We start from the raw sequence: 22,601 nt of genomic DNA on the forward strand, positions 1-22,601 counted from the left end.
TTCCAACCTTTTAATATCTAAATATCTATTAAGATACACACACACACACACACACAGAATCCTATATCAGAGTTAGAAGGGACCTCATAGGGCCTTCTAGTCCATCCCATACCTGAACTAGAATCCCCTCTTCAACCGGACCCCTAAGTAGAGAAGCCTATGCTATCTGTAAAATAGGGAAAATAATAGCACCTTCCCCCCAGGGATCAAATGAGATAATATTTTAAAGTCTTTAACACAGTACCTAGCACATGGTAAATGCTGTAGAAATGTTAGCCATCATTATTATTCTTATAGACTTCCAGTAAAGTGAAACCTACTACCTACTGAGGCAGGGCATCTATCTCCAGGCAGATAGATGGCGAATTCAACAAATATTTTTTAAGAAATTATCATGTGAAAGGCTCTGTTGCTAGATGTAGGAGATACCATGATAACTAATACATAACAGCTGCTTTCCAGAAAATATAGGCATCACCAATTAATATAGCTTAGTTATGCAACAAAGATGCAACAGAAAATTACATAACTAAGCTTCAGACATCTTGAAAGGCTTTCATTTTTACACTGGTTTACCTGTGATCTTTCTTTGGGGCATTCCTTATTTTTCTGCCTTTTTTTCTTTGTCACATCATAATTCTGGATTGTCACACCTTCATCCTTTGACCAAGGAAGATGCTCGATTGCCTTCACATATGAGAAATGAGGCTGTTAAAATGGCATGGGCACAGACCTTTACTGAGCTCTAGATTATCTGCCAAAGAAGGGAAGAAACCCAATCTTTGGGGAAGGTGTTCTTTCAAACACCCTTTTCTGGTGCAAATTGCAAAGGAGATGTAGTTGTGGATTCTCAGGTTTTAGGCAGGCTGGGGATGGTGACTAAAATTAATCCTGCCTCTTAGACAACTCAGCTCCCTAATTTCATTTCAAAATTAATAAAAGGTTTATCCTTTTCCAGTAAAGACACAGAGAGATGCTAATGGCAGGGGAGACACTGTGGTATAGGAGGGAAAAGTCCTGGGTTTAGAATCAGAAGATCTGGGTTCAGCTGTTATGCTTTGCCACATAGCTCCCTATGTGACCTTGAATAAGTCATCTGACTTCTTAAGGCTCCAGTTGTGGTCTATAAAATGAGGAAGTTGGCTTAGAAGACCTCTAGAGTCTCTTCCAGCTCTGAATCTATGTTGCTATGAAAACAAAAAATGCAGTGTTCAAGCAGCCTGAGAGTCTAGGTTCTACTTCTCATACTGTGACAAATAACCTGGGTGACCTTAGGTGAGTAACTACTTCTGGATCATTTCACATCTGTAGACATGGAAGAGGGTCTTGGCAGTCCATGGACTGCTCAGAATAATGTTTGTCAATTCATAGAATAAAATATATAGGATTACCAAGGAAATCATTTATATAGATATACAAAGATAAAAATATTTTTAAAAAAACAAGTGTATGGATCCCAAATGTATGGAACCCGTGTGACTGGATGGTTAAGGTGCCTTAAGGCACCACCATGACTAGATCATGGATTAAGGCAGAAGTGTCAAACACGTGTGGCTTGTGACACTTCCCAAGTGCAGGGGCCCAAACCAGATTAAAATATAATTGGGAAATAGTTAACAAAATAAAAACATAATAAAACATAGATGATATTACATTTCAAAACTAAATCAATATGCGACCCATCAGGATCCTCATACAGAGATTAATGGCTCATGTTTCTATTTGAGTCTGATACCACTGGTATAAGGTATGTAATCCCTTTAAGACTTCATTTATATACAAGCAGAGGGCCTCACAGGCTGTCTAAACAGATAGAGTCCCAGGGAGTTAAGTGCTAAATACCACACAGGTAATTAGCACCAAAGGCAAGATTTGAACAGAGGACGTCTGACTTCAGTGCCAATGTCCTTTGTACTATATCACATTGTTTTTCTCTACCCCCCAAAATTCTATGAATTTATATGTTTGTCTCACAAATCGAACACACATACACACCACCTCTGGACACTGGTCTCACTCTATCTCCTTATTCCAAGCATTTTCATTGACTGTCCCCCATGCCTTGAATTCTCTCCCCTTTATCTCTATCTCCTGGTCTCCTTCAAGTCTCAACTAAGATCCCACTATCAGAATCCTTTATAATTCTCTCTTATGCTAGTACCTTCCCTCTCTTGGTTATTTCCAAATTATTTTGTACGCATCTTACTTGTTTAGAGTTGCTTCCTTTGTATCCCCAGCACTTAGTACAGTGTCTGGAACATAGCAGGTGCTTCATAAACGCTTGTTGGTTGTCTGTCATATTTTAATATGATTGTAAACAATATGCCCGGGATATCTCACTGGTTTGAGAGAAATTATTGTCCCTAGCTCAGTTCAGTCAACAAGTATGATGTGATCAGTCATGATCAGACATGACTTCAAGGAATTAAGTCTTTCTGGGGAGACACTCCTCACTGGGAAGCAGATAATCATAGGAAACATGATATGATTAGATAAAGAGGTGTGATCACATCAATAAAGGAAGTGCCCAGGCCTGAAATCAGGCATCCGTGAAATGTAGAAATAAGGATACAGTTAAGTACCAAAACACATGATCCAGACAGTAAATCTGTGGGAGTTCCAAGAAGGGGGAGATATCTGTGTGGGTTAATAGTCCTCCTGGAAGAGGTGGAACTCAAGGACTCATGTAAATATTCTGCCAATATCACTGGGTGACCGAGATGTCTTGCATACAGAAATATTCTACAATCCAGTTGTAAATACTGAAGGGCTACTGCAGTAGGACGGATTTAAATCTGAACAGACTTTCTGTTTTATCCTTCCTTCCTCTCTGTTTTTCCCTCCCTCCATCCTTCCCTTCCCTTCCCTCTGCCACTACTGCTCTAGCTTAGACCACATGAAGCCTTGTTGGCTGCTGGATAAATTAATTCCCTGGGCAGGAAAATCTTATATAGCTTCTTGATGTTTTCTGCTTTTCTCTTTCTTTTTCTCTCTTTATCTTTGCTCACTACCCAACCCTCCAGCTGAAAAAACGAAAGATGTGCTTGGTCTGGATGCTAGCCCTCCTCTTCTGAACGTGTCTGATCCTTTCATCCCTCTCCCAGTACCTGATGCTCCAGGTAAAGGAAACTCTGAGGGGATGTTGGGGTAATGTACGGATAGATACCCATTTCCATGTTGTTTTCCAAAAGCTTCATTTTCAAGGTACTCAGTGAGGGAATTTGGATTTGTGAAAGGATTTAGGAGGAAAAGGGGAAAGGATGAAAGCCAATGTGGGACTGTACTGTTCCCAAGACATTACTTCAAGGAAATGTCGCAAATGAATTTGTAGCATCTGCAGAGGAATAAGGACGCAACAAATTAATAACACACCTCACATATGCACATTCATTCACTGTGTCTTCATTACCGGACCCCCACCCCCACTAATTTTGTAAACAATACCAGCCTATAAGATGGAAAAGGAAAAAAACACTGACTTCTGGAAATCAAGAGACTTTGGTTCTAGACTCATCCCAGTCTCTCAACTAGCTGTTGTGATCCTTGGACAAATCACTTAACCCCTTTGGGCTTCACAAAAATCACAGAATTTCAGCATTAAAAGAAACTCTAGTGACTATCTTGTCCAACCCATATGTGCCATTTCTTCTGCAACATACCTGACAAGTGGTCATCCAATCTTAGTTTGAAGACCTCCTAGGAGGGAGACCCCACTACTTCCCGAGGCAGCCCATTCCGTTTAGAAACACTTCTAATGGCTCCTCAAAAGCAGAGACTGTCTCGTTTTTATCTTCATATCCCCAGTGTGCCTAGCACAGTGACTGGCACATATCAAGCCTCAGTTTGCCTCTTGGCACCTTTCAGCCCTTGCTCCTAATGATCTGTTCTGGGGTCAAGAATATTTCTTCATTTTCTCCATCTGGGAAACAAGAGGGCTGTGTTGCAAAAACTTAATGTCCACAACCAAGCACTGGTCTCTATTGACAGGAAAAGAGGAGGAAATTCAGCTGACACTGTGGCTCTGACCTGCCTGTTCTACTCATTTTAATTTGTGCAGTACCCCATTTTTGGATGTTAACAGGTTGGACTATAGGACAAATCTTCCTCTCAACTCTAACATTCTATGCAACATAAGCTGTGACCTGGACCAACTCATATGCCCATGAACACTTCACAAGAGTGACCTAAGACGATGAGTCCTGAGTTCCAGCACTAGGTACCACATCAACATCAAACCCCAAAGCTTCACCTTGACTCTCCCCTTCTCCCATGCTCACCACAAGCCCCACTCACCATCCATTCAGGGTAGTTTCCCTCCCCATCCTTTGAAGCAGTGGTACAATTGGTCCCCCACCTCGCCTGTGACTATGTGGCAAGAGTCCTTTAGGGGCTTCTCCCAATCACGGGAAAAGCCATCATCTGTGCCCCTCTGCCTTCATGCCCAGAAGTGTCCCATTTTCCCTGAGATTAGCCAATAGTACCTCCTGCTCCTAACATTCTGTATTTTAAGACCTCTTCCAGTTTTGATTTTCTCTGATTATGTGATCGTGAGGAAGTGGCACATAAGTCTAGAAATGGTTTGTGCATCCTGACTTAGGGAGACATATCTCTCTTTGGCAAGGGGAGGGGGGTAGGGTATGGAAGGAAGAGAACTAAATACCAAAAATTTTATCCCTCTTTGCCCCTTCCACAGCGAAAGAGAAGTCACCCTTTCCTTTCCCCACTGATTAGTTTTTCTAAGTGAATGATATGGGGAAGTGGCTGAGTGTAGTAGATGGCTGGGCCTTTCAATCAGGACACTGGGTTCAAAGCCCACCTCTGACACTAACTTTGCGTTAAGTTATTTATTAACTCCTCAGTGCCCTCCCAGGCAACTCAAAGATGGTAAATTTCAGATCTGTATTGGTGGAGGAAGTTTTTTCCTCTTGAGAGTTGCCTACATCAACAAAACCATAGTTCTGTTTTGCTTCCCAACCGCAAGATAATTTTTTTCCATTTTTTTTTCCTCTTCCTTGGTCTGCCTCCCCCAGTAACCTAAAACCCATAGATTATGGGTTAGCTACATTTTCTTTTTCCTAAAAGATGTTGACTTTGTGGCACAGGGCCAAAAATAGTTGCGAAACCCAGATCTTCTACTTAATAAAATGGGTTGAACCGGTCTCCCTGAAAGAAGTTTTCCTCCTACAAATAATATGTAACGTCACAGCAAAAAATGAACTATGACAAAATATTCTGAGGCCTATATCATGTAAATATCATTAAGAGGACCTTCACTACTATTGACTGAATGAGGTTTGTCTTTAGTGTATTTTTCCCCCATATCTCTCCCACTTTAATGATGACATTCTCCCCCTACCCTATTTCTGAAATGTATCCCATTGGGCGAAGGGTTTGGGAGATTAGATGGTTAGGAGGCAGAGTGCCTTGGCAACACAACCTTCTATGACTGGCTTTCTTTATCAGGACCTAACTACTTATAGGCTTACTTCTTCCCCATTGGCCTCTCTATCTTGCCTCTGTCCGGATTCCAGGAAAAAAATTTTTTTGGTCAGAACAACATTTCCAACATTGGCCTTTTTTATCCAAAACATAAGTTTGGAGTTATATGAGAAATAAAACTGGAAAGAAGTTACAAACAGGGAGGGGGAAAGGAAGAAAACTGCCCAAAATTTGGTTCAGAATAATGAAAAATGATACACATTTAGAAAAACACCTTCTTGTCTTTGCCATTCTGCTGAGAGTGGCTGGAGATTTTTTTTAATCTCCTCTTCCTTTTCTAATAATAAAATAATGTCAAGCACATGGCAGGGTTAATTTTGATTTGACCTCATTTGGACATTTGGTCATCACACTGATTGTTTTTTCCCCTGTTTTGTTTTACCAGGATGCATTTTGGCTTCTGTGTCAGCATAGATCAGCCCTGAGATGAGAAATGGCTTTGTCACCCTGACATTTTATTGGAATTTGCCCTTTTTAACTATAAGTTCTAGAAATTTTAGATTGGTTTTTCAGCCTTGTGTCAAAGATACTCATTTAGGATGTGTAGTGGAAAGGCCCTGGTCTTGGAATCAGCAGATAGAAGTTTAAATATAATATCTGGTACTTACTAGCTGTGTGACCCTGGACAATAACTAAAGGATCTATACTGTGGTTCCACCACTGACACATACTGGTTGTGAAAATGTGGTTGAGTCACCCTAGACTATAAGTTGAAGATGAGCTACTGATCTGCCCCTCTCCTGACAATAATGAAATCATAGGTCTAGACCAATAAGAAAGGGTTAATAATACTTATATGCCCAAACTGTAAAGAAATCACTTTGTAAATCTTAAAGTGCCCCAGAAATGTGAGTCATCATCATCGTCATTATCAATGTTATTATTATTGTTTTCCTTTCTAAGGTTTTACTTTTGTACCTTTCCAAAGCATGGCAGTGACCGTTGGTTTTCAAAGTGGAACACAAGGTCTGTCAAATCTTAGGAAGCTAGAGTTGTGTCTGGAGCTGGCAATCCAAAGACCACTGTAGTTAACTTAGCAGAGACATATCACTGGGTTGGCCCAATGGTGATGAATTTTTCACCCACAGCCTCTCTCAAGACCATCTGTTAAGTCATAGAGGGGTTGCAGGTGATTCTGTGGAGGGGGAGAGCCATTATATGAACTACATCATACATCTTTCAGTTATTGAAGTATTATTGTTATTTGTGAGGGCTGCACATTATTTGGCTCAATCCTTGACTTGGGAACTAAGGGGCAGTATCTCCATTTGGAGAGATTTTGGCTGATACCCGGCATTTCCATTTTAAAGTAGGCTGTCAACAGTGTCTCAAAAGAAAGTTTTATTGGAATGAAAGAAAAAGCAACTATTTCTGCATATTCTGCAACAAGTAGATTGCAGACCTGGTGTGTGGGGACCCTTTTGTTTCAGGGCCTTCCCTACACTGCTGTCAGAATTGACCTCCTCAGGGGAGGGGGGTGGGAGGGGCAGCTAGGTGGCACAATAGATAGAGCTCCAGCCTTGGAGTCAGGAGAACCTGACTTCAAATCCAGCCTCAGACACTTGACACTTACTAGCTGTGTGACCCTGGGCAAGTCACTTAAGCCCCATTGCCTCAACAAAAAGCAAAAAAAGAAAAAAAAGGATTGTCCTCCTGGGACTTGCTATACCAATTCCCAATCATATGGCACCTGAAGATTTGCAGAACTTTCTTCAAAGCAACCCTGTGAGATTGATAATGCAAATATTTGTCCCATTTTATATACAAGGAAATTAAGGCCTAGGAGTTTAAGTGACAGGAATAAGACTTAAAACTTGGAAGAACCTTAAAGATTTGCTATTTTGTTCCCCTGGTTTTACAAGGTAGAAGGGAGGGAGGGCAGGGCAAGAAAGGGGAAGTGATTTGTCCAAGGTTATAAGAAACAGGGCCAGGATTCAAGTCCTCTGACTCTCAAGTCTTCTTTCTACTACCCCAGGCCAGAGTCACATAGCTTAGAAGCATCTGAACTTCCATTCACACTTGGGGCTCCTATTCCAGCACTCTCTCCATTATATTGCATAGCTTGGACCTCTCGACTAATGTCTTCTTTTGGCTAACACAGTTGAACTCAGTGGTTTTCTCCCTCTCCCTTCCCCTGCTCATTCCATTCTCTCCCTCGCTCCCTTCCCCCTTCTATCTCTCTTCTGTCTGTCTCTGTCTCCTTCCCTTATTCTCTCTCGTACTCACCCATTATCTTGCCTGCCTTCCTTCTCTGTCCCTCCCCCATTCATTCTCTCTCCCTCTTTCTTTCACTCTCCTCTCTCTCTCTCTCTCTCTCTTTCTCTCTCTCTCTCTCTCTCTCTCTCTCTCTCTTCTCTCTCTCTCTCTCTCTCTCTCTCTCTCCTCCACCTTCTCTCTCTCCTCCTCTCTCTGTCTTCTCCCTCTTCCTTCCTCTCTCCCTCTATATCTCTCCCCTCCCTTCCATCTCTCTCCTGTTCTTTCTGCCATTACATAAAACTTCAGTTGCTGACCTTGTCTCCTTCACAGAGCTCATAACTTAAACAATGAGGTACAAGTAGGCTAGGGATTTCCTCTGTCAAGCCATATCCCTTTGGCATAAACTCATATGGGAACATGGCCATTCCCCTAATGTGACACAGACTGTCCACCAAGGCTTCTCTTCCTACTCCCTCTACAATACGAAAGCCAAAAAGACTGGCTCTTTTTTCAGTTAAGATAGATAGAGTGTTGGATCTGGAATCAGTAAAATATGAGCTGGAAGCCTGCCTCAAATACTACCAGCTTTGTGACTCTAGGCAAGTCAGTTGACCTCTCTTGGCCTCAGTTTCTTTATCTGTAAAATGCATCTACTAATATTTTTACAGGGTTGTTGTGAGGATCAAAGGAGATAATGTAAGGAAACCTCTTTTTAAACTTCAAAGCACTATATAAATATTAGCTATTATTATTACTGAAAGCACCCCAGCCTTGATGCACTTAGCAGATTTCTCCAAGCTATGCTGCTTACTCTCAGTGTGATCTTTGGCAAGCCATGTCCCTTCCCCAGTGTTCAGTTTCCTACTATATCTACAGTTTGGACTGAGTGATTTCTAAAGTCCTTTTTATCTATACATTTTTTATTTCTCCAAACAGCCAGGCCAAATTAAATGCTTCTTTGGATGATATTCTCAGATCTTGTAGTCTCAGGAGACCTGGTTTCAAATCCTGGCTTTATAACTTATTGGCCATGTGACTGTTAGCAAGAAGAAGAAGAAGAAGAAGAAGAAGAAGATGATGATGATGATGATGATGATGATGATGATGGTGATAATCATGCTAACTCCTCCAAAGGCAGCCTAGTAGCCCCCTGATCTTAGGCGCTCACCATATTGGTGCCGGACTTGGTGCAAATACCTGTTATGTTTTAACCTACTTCAGGTCAGAACTCCGGAGCTCAAGCAATCCACCAGTGTCAGCCTCCCCCAGTAGCAGGCATACTGGTATGCCCCTCCATGCCCAGCCTACTTTAAAGCACACTTTTAAGATTAATTTACCACAGCCTTGTGAGTAGCTAGCGTAAATATTGTTATCTCTGTTTTTACAGATGAGAAAACAATAGCTCATTGAAGTATCATGGCTTGTCCAAAGTTATACATCTAATAAATTTCAGAGGTGGGATTTGAACACAGGTCTCCTCACCTCAGATACTCTTGCCATTATTCCATATTGCCCTCCTGACATTTTGGGAAGAAAAATGCTTTGTAAACTTTGCAAAAACTCAAATAAACATAAATTATTCTTGTTTTTGCTTCTAATGATGATATTTCTACCTTCACTCATTGACTAAGATGTTATATTCCTATGAAAGATAAGTCACATTTTAAGGTTTTGCAGAGTGCTTTCCTTAAGACAGCAACCCTGTGAGGTAGCAAATACAAATATTGCCCCCCCCCCATTTTATTGACTTAAAAACGTTAAATGACTTGTCTGTGGTTTCCCAGCTAGCATGTGCTTGGTGCAGAATTTGAATCAAGGTCTTCTGACTCCTAACTCCAGTGTTCTGTCCAAGGCTATATTACCTATTTCTGTTCTTATCACTTTAGCACAAATTAATAAATGACTGATATAGAGCACTTTGCAAGTATAAAACACTATGTAGGTGTCCATGATATTATATCTAAATAAGATTCCACAAAATGCTGAGTTTGAATGTTATGAATATGGCAGGATGCTGTGTAAATATTGCCTTTGGACTCAGGTTGAAAATGCAACATATCCAGTGGACATTTGGAGGGTTTTAGAATCATAGAATTGGTGGAACGTTAGAGGTTGTCTATTCCAACCAATCTCTGACCTGATACAGGAATTCCCTCTGTAGCAACCCTGATAATGGGTAGTGATCCTTCCTCTGCTTTGCCGCTTTCACTAATGACAAATAGCCTGCCTCACTGTTGGACCTTTCTGATTGTTTAGGTAGTTCTTTCTAGAATGAGCCAAGGTCTGCCTCCCTTTAAATGATACTCTTTGGCCCAAATTCTGTCTTCTGAAACAACAGGAACAAGTGTAATCCTTCTTCCACACGACAGTCCTATAGCTACCTAAAAGATAGAGCTTTTCTATAGCTAACATTTATCTAGCGCTAACTCTGTGCCAGGCACTGTGCTAAAGTGCTATGATGATGATGATGATGATGATGATGATGACAGCTAACATTTATATAATGCTTACTATGTGCCGATACTATAATATGTTAGTAGCATAATAATGTTAGTAGCAATAATAAAAACATTTATATGCCTACTATATTCTAGGTACTGTGCTAAGTACTTTACAATTATTATCTCATATGAACCTCATAACAACCCTGGAAGGTAGGTGATATTATTGTCTCCATTTCACAAATGAGGAAACTGTGGCAAACAGAGGTTAAGTGACTTGCCCAGGGTCACATGAATAGTAAGCCTCCGAAGCTGGATTTGAAGTCAGATCTTCCTGACTACAGGCCCAGCACTCTAGCCCCCTGCCTTGGCCAAGTCTTCTGTTCTCCACACTAAATGGTCCTTTCCACTGTGATTCAATCTCCACTCAAGATCTTGGTTACCTCTCACTTCTTAATGTTTCTTTCCCTTGAACTTTCTTGCCTGCTAAAATACAGCTTCACATCTCTTTAGAATACTGACATAACATAATCCTAGTTCTTGATACCAGAGAAACATGGGGCTTTTACTTTCTCTTTTCCAAGTTGTATTTTTTTTTTGACTCACTGATTTCTGCTCATGGTTACTCTATTTTTAGTGATGTTCGTATGTACTAGGATTTCCTTCCAAGTTTGAGTGAAGAAACTTTGATGTACCTTTAAGATGAGAAATGACAAATTTTACTTTTGTTGTCTCATTGATTTTTTTTTCTGCTTTCTCCTCCCTTTCTCTCTAACCCAGAAAAGCTTATCGAGGGGCTCAAATCTCCCAGTACTTCACTTCTCCTTCCTGACCTCTTACCTCTGGCAGATCCCTTTGGTAGCACTTCAGATGCTGTGAATGGTAACAATAAAAAAAAATTCCTTCCCTTTCTGTCACTGTCTTGATGTGGGGTACGTGCCTTTGTGTTTCAAGAGTTTTACGTAAAGAACTAGGAAGCTGCTTAGCAAACCTAGTATTTTATTGAGCTATGGCAAGATCTAGTAAAGCATGGAAGACTGCTGAAGCATATGGAAAGAGGACTGGGCTCAAGGCCCAGCTCCGTCATTTACCAGCTGTGTGATCTTAGCAAGTCTCTGAGCCTCAGTTTCTCCATCTATGAAAAGAGGTTAATGTACTACCAACCTCAAACACACTGTTACAAGCAAAAACATTGTGCAAATTATTTTACATGTATTTGTGGATTTCATTATTCTTTCTGACTTCTTGACTATATCCCCTATAAATGAAGAAGATTTCATATATGTGTATGTAACAGGTGAATGGGGTAGATCTTGTGTGATCATCGTATAGTGCCTTACACTTCTCATACAGGTCAAGGGGACACTTAACTTGCTGTCTCATTTTCTCCAACCTGTCCTCCCCCTGGCAGGTTTCTGTTTCCAGACAAGAGACTTCTACCCCATTCAAATACTCTCAGAGTCCTAGGAATAACCTTGTTATGGGGAATATACTCTCTATACTTATCATTTTAGTTCTTGAGCCCCTATAAGCTGTACCATTTATTCTCAATGTTGAGGTAAGGCAAAAGAAAAAAATCAGATACTCAATATTAATGTAAATTCAGGAATAATAAGTATATTACAATCCACTCATTAACTAGGGTCACACTCACCTAACAGCTGGGGAAAATGGTTACAGACTTATAGAAATGTAGCAGACAAGCACATAAGAAGGAACATCCATGTGTTTGAGTTAATTAATACTCTGGACAGCAGGCTTTGATAGCATTTTTCCATTCATGAACATCTGTACTGCATGAAGCCCCATCTTTGCTAACTGTTCCCCTTCTGATTCTTACCACTCTGCAGCTCAGCAAATCTACTTTTCTCCTATTCCTGAACCAGGGGAGCATTTACAAGTTCTTTCAGCTTATAATCACCCTTAAAAGGAAGCTGAGAAAGTATTATACTCTTAATTTAGCTAGCAGTTCCCTTTAAACCAGAAAAATACCCAACTCCTTAAACTGGCTCTCTTTGGACAATACAGACAAGGCCAGATAGCTGCACTGACCAACAGTGCACAGGAGATTAGCTGTCAAACCTCTCTTTTCCTCTCACACTGACATGCACTTTTGAAAGGCCTCACCTCTCTCAAGCTCTAAGAGGCACTGAAGAGCAATAACTGAGGCTAATACTCTTGTCCAATGAGCTCTAGTCTTTCCTTAGCCAATCAGGAATCTTGTAGCTGAAGCCTTCTATCAGTCTGCTGCTTTAGCTGCCACTTCTCAGAGCTCCAAGAGAACTGACTTTTCTTACTCTTTTCCCCACCCCACCCCTTTCTTCACTTGTCAGTTTCTTAGTATTCACCCTCTACTTACTCTTCACTACTTTCAGTAGGTTTAATAAGGGCAAACTGTTATTCAGTGCCTTTCACTTTTGAGATAAAAACTCACCAGTCTCCCCTTTCCTTATTTAGTGATCTCATAATATTTAAACAGTTATATGATTTTTCACTGTGCGAGTTGTTAACCTCTTAAGTCTTAAAAGTTTCATGCAATTGAGTTTAGGGACTGGAGCTTCAACAATTCCATAGTCTCTAAAACTGTGCCTCTAGCAACAGTATTTTTATACTCAGAGTTTTTAATAAATAAAATTTTCCCTTCCCCTTTGAATCATTAAACATACAAAAAAGACATCACTCTACATCCTTCACAAGGTTATTTAAGTCCTCATATTTATGCCACAGTTCATTCTCAGTCCATTTCGCAACCAATCTGCTCATAGCCTGGATGAAAACTGTGTTTCTTTGCACATAAATTATAATAATTTTTATTAAACCAACATTATTTTCTTATTCCTTTCAGACATCAAACTGCTTAGCTATAAAAAGACAATACCTTACATCCTTAACTAATTAATAGAATTCTTTTGTCTTTATGCAGAAGTAATGTTTCTGCCTCTTTCAGCACCAAACTCTTCCATATGAAAACTTTAAAGGGGGATGGTACCTTAGAACTACTACATACCCACCAATTAGAAGATAATTATGGGCAGTGTGCACAGCACCATGCTAGGTGCCATGAGGGAGACAAAGTTATGAAAGACACATGAGATTCTACTCAAGGAACTTATAATCTGATTGGAGAGATAGCAGTGAAGAGTTCAAAAAAGAGTGAAGATTGCTATCAATTCCTACATCTCTTTTCAGGCTAAACATCCCCAAATACCTTAAGCTTTTCTTCCTATGACATAGTTCTCAAGCTTACTGACTGAAACTTCTATGCACAGGGCCCTTTGCTATTCAGGGATTAACTCTCCTAGCCTCTCATAAGATCATAGCATTTATATCTGAGAAGGATCTTAGAGATCATCTAATCAAATTTCTCATTTTACATATGGGGAAACAGATATTCAAAGAGAAAAATGACTTGTTTAAGATTACAAGGCTAATAAATAGCAGAACTGGGATCTGAACCCCGATCCTCTGACCACGACTCCAGTGCTTTTCAGTCTCCCTCTGGCTCCCTATAATTCATCTCCGCCTTCCTCTGATTTTTTTTTTAACACTGCTGCCAAAGGAAAAGTTGATGTTGCTGTTGAAAGTCTCATACCAGGACTGGAACCCCCAATGCCCCAGCGCCTCCCATCTCAGACTGACTCTGTCACATCCAACCGAACAGGTTAGTAAAGTTTCTCCTCAAACCAGAGCATTTGATTATGGAGATAAGACTCGTCAGCCTGTGGATTTTGTTCTGACTGTAGAACCAATCCTCTTCCAATGAGTAGAGCCAGTCTGGCTGCCATCCACATTAAATCAAGATTGAGGAAGTGATTTTTATACAAACTGGTTACTTTTACTTTCCACAAGATTAGTTGCTACTAATGTACTCTCAGCTTCAGCTTAGGGAAGTTCAGTAACTTGTTCTCTGTGTGAAGGATAGACTGCTTTTATGTCGTTTGTAGTGACTAGTAGGTTCCATACCACTGTTTCCCTCAGCTTTCTTGTGAAACTTGTAAGACAGCCCTCTTCTCTTCTAGTTAACTAAGTAGTAAGACAACCACATATTCTTTCCTCTTCAGGCATAGACTATCTAACATTGTTAATTAGGTTCACAAGAACGTGAGTAGGTGAAGCAGCATTGTACAAAGCAGTTAACTCCACGCAAACCACCTTACAAATGAATGAGTGACTGGCCTAGCAATATCACTTGGGAGTTTTACAGTTTTGTAGCAGTTTGGTTATGATGTGGCAATGCTTTTGGTGTGGAACACCATTAGTTGATACAACCTTATGGGGAAGAGAGTAAACCTTTATTGCTCTGAATATATTAGACCAATTTTATTTGCTCATTAAGTAGACTCAACTGGAAGTGGACACCTGAGTTATGTACCTTACACAAAGCTTTGATCACGTATATGAGATTTTTAAGAAGTGAATTTGAAGGTAATTTAGGATCTGTTTAGATGCTCAAAACAGCTCTGCCATTGTAGTGACATGGAGTTGGGAAATCTTGCAGGAAAAGCATTGAATTTGTCACTTTCATATAGACTAAAGTAAAATGCCTGATTAAAACAGAAATTTGTTAGCATTTGGAGAGAGGGTTAGAGACAGAGACTGATTGAAATTCATCTAGGTATAAGTTTTGGATTGGACACTTTAATGTTAAGCCCTTTCACAGTCTTTAAAATAGGAGATACAGAAGCTCTGATGAGCAGCATTAGTGATGTTGAGATGACAAATAAGGACTGGTTCGGACTCTGCCCTGGCTTTCATCATGTAAAATATTTCCATTCAAGTTCTATAGGAAGTTGATGGCCTTGGGAGAAAAGTCTTCCATATCTACTTGCTAATGAATGATAAAACATTTATTAAACAACTACTTAAAACTGCACTAAGACTTTTAGGACACCATGTAACATGCTTTGTAAGACAAAGTTGTTTGTCATTGTTGTGAAGACCTTGGATTTGTTGTTGCTGCTGCTGTTGTGAGTTGTGTGAATGAGGTGTCAAGCCGATAATCTACAGGTTGACAGTCTAATCACATTCTCCTGTTATGTGTGCCATTTCATGCTCTCGGCCTCCTTTTCTTCTGGACTCAGATTCTCTCCCTGGGGAAGATTCCCTGCTTGATTCCTCTCTGCTTTCTAACCCCGCTACTGACCTTCTAGATGAGTTCACTCCCATGGCAATTTCTGCTCCAGCTCATAAAGGTAAACACTTCACATGGCATGTGCTCCCGTTTTGTCCAGGGAGGGGAGGGAAAGAATGACCAGAGAACATTGTTCTTGAGAAATTATCTGTGCTACTGTTTTCTTTTTAGCCTGTGTTATCATTTCCATTTTATATAGAGAACCTCAGTGATTCAAACTAACTAGGGATGGGAGGGGGTCAGTACAACCATCTGAATTTTAAAAAAAACCCATTTCTAAATGATTGTTGATTAAAATGGGGTTTGAATGTCCGTTTTGCCATTTAACTACAGATGTGACTGGGTTAGTCACTCTGTAGACCTCAGTTTCTTCATCTGTAAAATGAGGGGATTAGGCTGGTGGGCTCTAAATCTAAAGCTTTAAATCTTACAAGCCCATTATATACATGTAGCTGGTTTTAAAATGTTTTTAAGAAAATTATTGTCTTAAATAGGTTAATTTGAGAGCCATAGGAACATGCTTCTGAAAAGAAACCTTAGTGATCTTCATGTCCAATTCCTTCACTTTTTTTAGATGAGGAAATAAGATCCCAAGCAAACCAGGACAGACCTGGCTTATATATGCTTTATATAATAAAGTGTTTTAGTAAGTACCAAGGTAATAATTTCTCCTCCTCCAAACAAAATGTATGATTGTATCCTTTAGAATGAGCTGCTTTTCCTTCACTGAGCTGGCATCAAATATGTTTTTTAAAACATCAAATAGGTTGTGATCCTCATTGGCTCTAGTACTGTTGTGATTGGAACTTAACAAAAGGGTAAACTGAGGCAGGTTTCTGCGCAAGATAACATTTATTAGCAGGGGCATGCTACCTGTCAATAACAGGTCATTGGGTTGCCTCCATTCATGTCAAATGCCCTAAGCAAGAGGACAGTTTCCCTTTTATAGTTTTGAGGAATACAGAACAAAGAACACAGCAGAGTAGATCACATCATGGGATTAAGGATTACGTGACTGGTTACAGAGCTGAGGCCGAGGGAACAACATGAATGATTAGAAGTTTGGTAATGGGGGCTAGCAATGACCCCCCCCCCTTCTCTCATGGGACTAAGAAATGCTCTTTGAGTCCAGGTGCAAGATAGCAGCCCAGACTTTTGGACAGCAAACCAGACATCCTTGAAGAACAGCTTGGCTGAGTAAAGATATCAGGCCTAAACTCTCTTACTTTCTCATACATTCCCCAAGGTTCACAAAATTCCTTGGGCAGCAAAGCTAGATTTTTAAACTTAACCCATTACAGGCCAGTTGAACTCTGAACCAAGTTCAGAGACAAAGAACTATGACTTAAGCAGTGACAGGACAAAATAAATTAATTGTAAATAGGATCAATAAGAAAATGATACAGGATCAATCTTAATCATCTTAGTACCTTCTCAGCACTTTGCCAAAGCTGAGTTTTTGCTCTTCTATCTTCTCAAATATGTAATAGAATTCAGGAGGCATGATAGTGATCATATCTGAAACAAACCTGTCTTTTTAGCTAGCATTTATGTGTTTGCAAAGCCCTTTACAAATATTATCTCATTTCATCCTCACAGTCATCCTGGGAAATAAACCTTATTATTATCCTCATTTTACACATGAGGAAACTGAGGCGAACAAAGGTTAAGTGACTTGCCCAGGGCTGTACAGCTAGTAAGTATCTAAGCTCAGATTTGAATTCAGGTGTTCCTGACTTCAGATCCATCACTCTATTCACTGCCTCACCTAGCTACCTGTCACCTCTAAGCTCCATATTAGAACTCAAAACAGATTGATGTAGTTTAGAGTTTGCTGAGTAACTGCCCTCTTGGGAAGAAGATAAACTGATGGTAAGGAAGAGAAGTCCTACTAAGGCCACGGATGAGCACAGCCTAGTGCTTTAATTTCATCATTAGAAAAAAGCAAGCTCAAATGGAAACTGTTGGCCCTTTTTACCAGCAGACTGCACCAAGGCCTTTTAAAAGTGGCTTTTGTTTTTAAGGCAATTAGGGTTAAGTGACTTGCCCAGGGTCATACAGCTAGTAAGTGTCAAGTGTTCGGTCTGAGGCCAGATTTGAACTCAGATCCTCCTGACTTCAGGTCTGGTGCTCTATCCACTGCGCCACCTAGCTGCCCCTCCTTTTTTAAATTTTTCCTGTGTGTACTCACTTCTCTGGTAAGCTCGGTGTCAGTCTGCATGTACTAATGGGCTAATTCAGTGAGCCCTCAATCCAGCTGTACGTCATAGTGTGAACAATGCTCATTCTTCATTGATTTAGTTTTTTCTGTGTGTATTACTAGGCCAATTCTTTTGAAAGACCATGAACCCCCACAAGGAGGCCCTGTAGTGTTCCATGACTTGATACAGTGGGCAAAATGTCATCCTTAAGCAGGATAACAGCTAGAGAACTTCATCACCCTTAGGTGATTTGACTATGAGTTCCAAGCCTTTCAGCTTCTTATGTAACATCACTTATACATTTTTATTTTTAACATTACAAGAATGCCAGCACTTGAAATGAACTGGGAACACAGAATATAAAATGTTACAGCTGAAAAATACCTTAGAACCTAGAATGTCAGAGCTTCAAGGTTTCCTTAAAATCATAGTGCTGAAAGGAACCTTTGGAATTACATAGTACAGCTCATCCGTTTTTACCAAGATTCAAACCCAAGTCCTTTAAATTTGAATCAATGCTGTTGCCCTTAAGGACACAGAACACAGAATATTAGAACTAAAAGAACTAAAACATAGACTGTCAGATCTGAAGGAGCCTTTAGAACAGAGAACATAGAATGTTAGAGCTGAAATGGACCTTAGAGAACATCTGGGTTAGGAGTTCTTAACCTTGTTTGTGTCTTAGATCCCATTGACATTCTGGTGAAGCCTATGGACCCCTTCTTAATTACAGTGCAAGCCAATTATGGTAAAAAATTAAGATTCATTTTTTTCCCATCCAAATTTACAGCTCCCTGAAATCTACCCATAGATTCCAGGTTAAGAACCCCTGATCTAGGTCATGGTTGCGTTTTAAAATAAGGAAGCTATCCTTTTATTGAGTTTCTTTGTTGCATTAAAATATATTCAACAAATCTTCTCTGTTATGAAGTTGAGAGATCAATATGGAAAACATGAAGGAGAATCTGTCTTTTAAAGTTGTGATTAATGTTAGTGGACTGAATACTTACAACAAAATTGTCAAAATGGCCCTGATTCCCATTCCTAGGTTTTAGGGTATATCTTCTTTGGGAGACCTGTAGAGCTCTCACCACTAATGACTGTTTGCTCTAAAACTCAGGGCTATTTACAAGTGCTGGGGGTTCAGCACATGTTCGTTGTTTTGTTTTTTACCATGCCTCTTCCTTACACTAAGGAAACTCCACCCTCCAATTCAACAAGTTTTTATTAGCCACTTGCCACTTTCAAGGCTCTCTCCTAGGCTTTGGGGGGAGATAGCCAGCTAAGACCACAAACTATTCTTTGCCCTCAAGTTTACATTCTTATGGAGGGATAATCATTCAAACAGTTGCTTTTCATGTAAGATGTACCTTTGGATCTGAGTCTATAACTCTGCTGACCTTGACCTCACAGGAAAGCCTTGTTTCCATTCATCTTTAATCATCAGATCTCTAGATTTGGCACTCCTTTTCTCTTACACTCCCATTTCATCATCTTTGTGATGAAACCCCAGCATGGAGGGAAAAGGAGTCACTAAGACTCTAACAATTACTTCCTGATCAGTTTGGCTTTAGGACATGTGATCATGAAGATGTCCCCATAAGGCAGTGGGATTTCTGAATTAAAGAGAGCTCAGACTCCTAAAGCCCCCCCCCCTTCCTAAGAGGGTTAATGAAAGAAGCTTTTGGAGAAAGGCATCATCTTACAGTGACAGGACCTGAGGTTTGGTTTTTTGCCTTTGACAGTGTTTAAAAGATTTCGCTTTTATTGAACAAGTTGTCTGTTTAAGCAATTAAGCCTGACAGTGTTTCAGATGAGCCCATCAGCAGCAATGAGCAATTACAGAGCAGCATCCCTTGCAAAATGGGGGCCCAGCTGGGATGTGCTGGTGTGGCAGCTCTAATTAGAACTGAGAGGAATAAATTTACATGACTTCTACCTGCCTTCCCACTGTACATGAATATATTCCCTTTTGGATGAGAACTGGAATGTAAATTTATTCACTCTCCCCCTCTCCTTTTCCTCCCTACATCCCCTCCCCCTCAATCCACTCAAGGAGTCTGAGGCATTTGGATAATTTCTCCTAGAATGAGAAAGCCTACCCAGTTGAGTCATTTCAGAAATATTTTGTGCAAGTTGCTAGGTAGTATTTGAATCTTAAGCCATAATTAGTTTCCTGGGTCTAAGTCTCATTAGTTAGCCCTCTATTTGTCCATAAAGATGGCACAGAGTTTATTTCCATGGGTTTGGTTTTGTTTTTTGGTAGATGCGAGTATAAGATAATGAAATTTACCTTCATCCTCTTGGATAGTGACCACAAGAGCAAAATAGTATATACATCATTAGATCTGGTCACTGTACTGGTTGTTTTTGATTGACTTTTTGTCTTAGCTCCCAAGAAGGGTTTGGAGGAGAAGAGTTTCTATATCCAGAAACTACTGTGCTGTATAAACAAAAGATATCACTAAAACTTAACTTAAAAAAAAAAGGTACTACAGTAATAATTACATTAAATAGGTAGAGAAAACTTATCAACCAGCCTGTCTTCCCTTTCCAATTTCTTAACCATGATCAACAAAGAAATAATAACCAGTTTTTTCCTTATAAGACAGAACATCTAGACTTAAGCTTTAGACTGAGATAAATGTGCTTTATGTCTTTCTTTTCTCTATCCTTAAATAGTACAAGGAGGCTTTCTTCATATATCACAGCAGTGGCCTGTTTTCTCAATATGTTTTGCCTGACACTTTTCCCTCCTTATGGACTTCACCTCTTATTTCAACTCAGGAAATGGCAGTACTTTCACCTTCTTCTAAAAACAGCCCTAACCATACTAATGGGAGCTATGTGTCTTCTAACATTGTTTTCTGAGTTAACATCTGTCTCTGCTCTTTCTGCTTCTTTATTTCCATCCCTACGTCATGCTGCAGAAGATAGTAATCTCATCTCAGGTTTTGATGTTCCTGAGGGCCCCGAAAAGGTTGCAGAAGATGAGTTTGACCCCATTCCTGTGTTGATATCCAAAAACTCACAAGGTAAGAGAGGAGGCAAAGAGCAGAGGCTGAGAACAAATTATGTAGAAATGTCCCCAGCCTGCTAGGAATGAACATTTAAGGGCTCTTTGAATTATGAGTTCTTTATGGGTTGGGCAGAGAAACTGGAGTTGAAGGAATGCATCCCCATAATCACATTTTACAAATTTTTTTGGAGGAAGATTTAAAAAAAAATGTTCTTTTTAAAGAGGGTCACCCCTTGTGTAATGTCATACTCATATATTCAGGACTTATATTTGAAGTCCTTTCTACCTTGAATAGCGTCAGAAAAAATTTGATCTCTCTGCTGTGCCAAGTTGTCAAAAGACCATTTATTTAGTTATTTTAATGTCTCTCCCTGGGCATAAAAGTTGTATTGGGTCAAGTCCTTCCTCAAGCAAAAATGATTTCATTTAACTTGGTTGGTGGGATGAATATCAGGGTACAGCCTCTTGTTCTCTGCCAAAAATGGAAATCACCTTTGCTGGTAGCTTTCATTTGCCCTGCCTTTAACAGAATAGTGCATGGGCTGCCTTGTGGCTGTTTGGGGGGTTGACAGAGAGAGAATGGTGGTTGGTAGGAAATAGTTAATTATGATTCTTGCAAATTCTAACCAATAACAAACAGCTTGCATAGATTTTTTTTTTACTGCTTCTAGTTTTTTTTTCTTTCTCTTGGTTGCTTGCTCTGCACATCTAAACCTTAACCCTTTGTGTTCTGTACTGAATTCCTATCTCTCCACTTCCAGGTGGGCACTCTAGAAACAGCAGTGGGAGCTCTGAGTCCAGTCTTCCCAACCTAGCAAGGTCTCTGCTGCTGGTGGATCAGCTCATAGACCTGTAGCGTTGACCCAGTAGCAGATGCAGTTCTGTAACCTTCATACCGTAATCTACGTTTTCATTCCAGAGGAGTTAACCTTCAAAATGATTTTTTTTTTAGTTTGCAAAAAAAGGGACCCGCCAATCCTTTACCCTCACCTTTCACCTTCTCCTCTAGAAACATTAAGGAAAGGAAATGGCCTTCCAGAAATACTTCTTGGCAAGTTCCTCCAAGTTCCCATTTTGTCAATGGTTTCTCATGAACCCACTTTCAATAGCATTAGCTTCAATTGTGAACTAGTTGCCACAAAGCCTCACTTTTGCTGGAATCAATCCCTACCTAGCTTGACCAAAAGCTCAAGTGTAACAGAACTAGTTAATTGTCACCTGGTGTCCTCTCTTTTGTGCTCACTAGGAATGGCCTCCCAAGCCAGTACTCCCAAACCCCTTTTCCTTAGGCCTGATGAATATGTTTATCTGTTTCTTTTCTCTTCTTAATGCATCACCTTGTGGAGATGGACCATTGAAATGTTCTCAGCTGGAGGCAATAGACTGGGGATGGATCTAAGGCTTAAGGGAGGGTAGAATGCCTTGTTGGTAGTGTATGCTTGGCAAGAGAAATTGGGTTTTGCCCTAGCCAACCAAGTTAGACTTGGCCAAGGGATTTCACATGCCACCCCACCACCATCCCACCCTCATCCCCAAACCTGTTCAGCATTCCTTTAACCTCTTGGATATGAAGAGAACAAGATACATGACTACAAACACTGGTGATCTTTGGGTAAATTGCATTCCAAGTATTGCTATTCCTATTGCTGTAACTATCCCAAACCCAGATCTCAGAATTAGACCAAAATATAGACAAAGTGCTGGTAATTATATCTTTAATTAGAAGCCACTTTTTTGGTTTGTTTTTTGTGGAAGGGGTGGGGTGGGGGTGGGAAAAGGCATAGGAGAAATGGATGTATTTTTCTTGTGACTTTTATTTTGAATCGAATACTGTAAATTATGTATAAATGAAGCTGTTGACCAGTTCTGTTTCCACTTGGCGTTTCCAATCCAATGTCAGGTGTCTGTACAGGGTTCATGCTCCCTTTCCCTTGTAATTACTTGGCAGCCTCGCCTCGTAAGTTCCGGAATCCTCCTCAGCTGACAAGTGTGTTGCTATGAGCTTCCTGCAGCTCTTTTGTCTTTGTAGAGTAAGTGCGTGTTTCTGTTCAGGTCGTCAGAAGTGAGTGTGCTGACGAGCTAGGCACAGTATGGCCGAGGCTAAAATGCCTTCC

General features: G+C 40.2%; 1 protein-coding gene across 14 annotated transcripts in view; it reads left to right on the forward strand.

Annotated features, from left to right (window-relative positions):
- AAK1 (AP2 associated kinase 1) overlaps window positions 1-22,601 on the forward strand; it is a 254,149-nt gene that overhangs the window by 210,196 nt on the left and 21,352 nt on the right. For 4 of the 14 annotated variants that reach the window (XM_020985375.2, XM_020985376.2, XM_020985381.2 and 1 more), the window contains 5 exons: window positions 3,024-3,119; window positions 10,917-11,018; window positions 13,696-13,797; window positions 15,218-15,328; window positions 20,399-20,503. The exons of 3 other annotated variants lie outside the window; for them this stretch is intronic. In XM_020985375.2, the coding sequence (XP_020841034.1) occupies window positions 3,024-3,119; window positions 10,917-11,018; window positions 13,696-13,797; window positions 15,218-15,328; window positions 20,399-20,503 (516 nt within the window). Of the gene's footprint in view, window positions 1-3,023; window positions 3,120-10,916; window positions 11,019-13,695; window positions 13,798-15,217; window positions 15,329-20,398; window positions 20,504-21,248; window positions 22,264-22,601 lie in introns of those variants that run through there. 7 more of the 14 variants (XM_020985387.2, XM_020985388.2, XM_078149556.1 and 4 more) reach the window with 6 other exon arrangements.

The sequence above is a fragment of the Phascolarctos cinereus genome, unplaced genomic scaffold (assembly GCF_003287225.1).
Source record: "Phascolarctos cinereus isolate Bilbo 61053 unplaced genomic scaffold, phaCin_HiC Scaffold_2;HRSCAF=192, whole genome shotgun sequence".
Lineage (NCBI taxonomy): Eukaryota > Metazoa > Chordata > Mammalia > Diprotodontia > Phascolarctidae > Phascolarctos > Phascolarctos cinereus.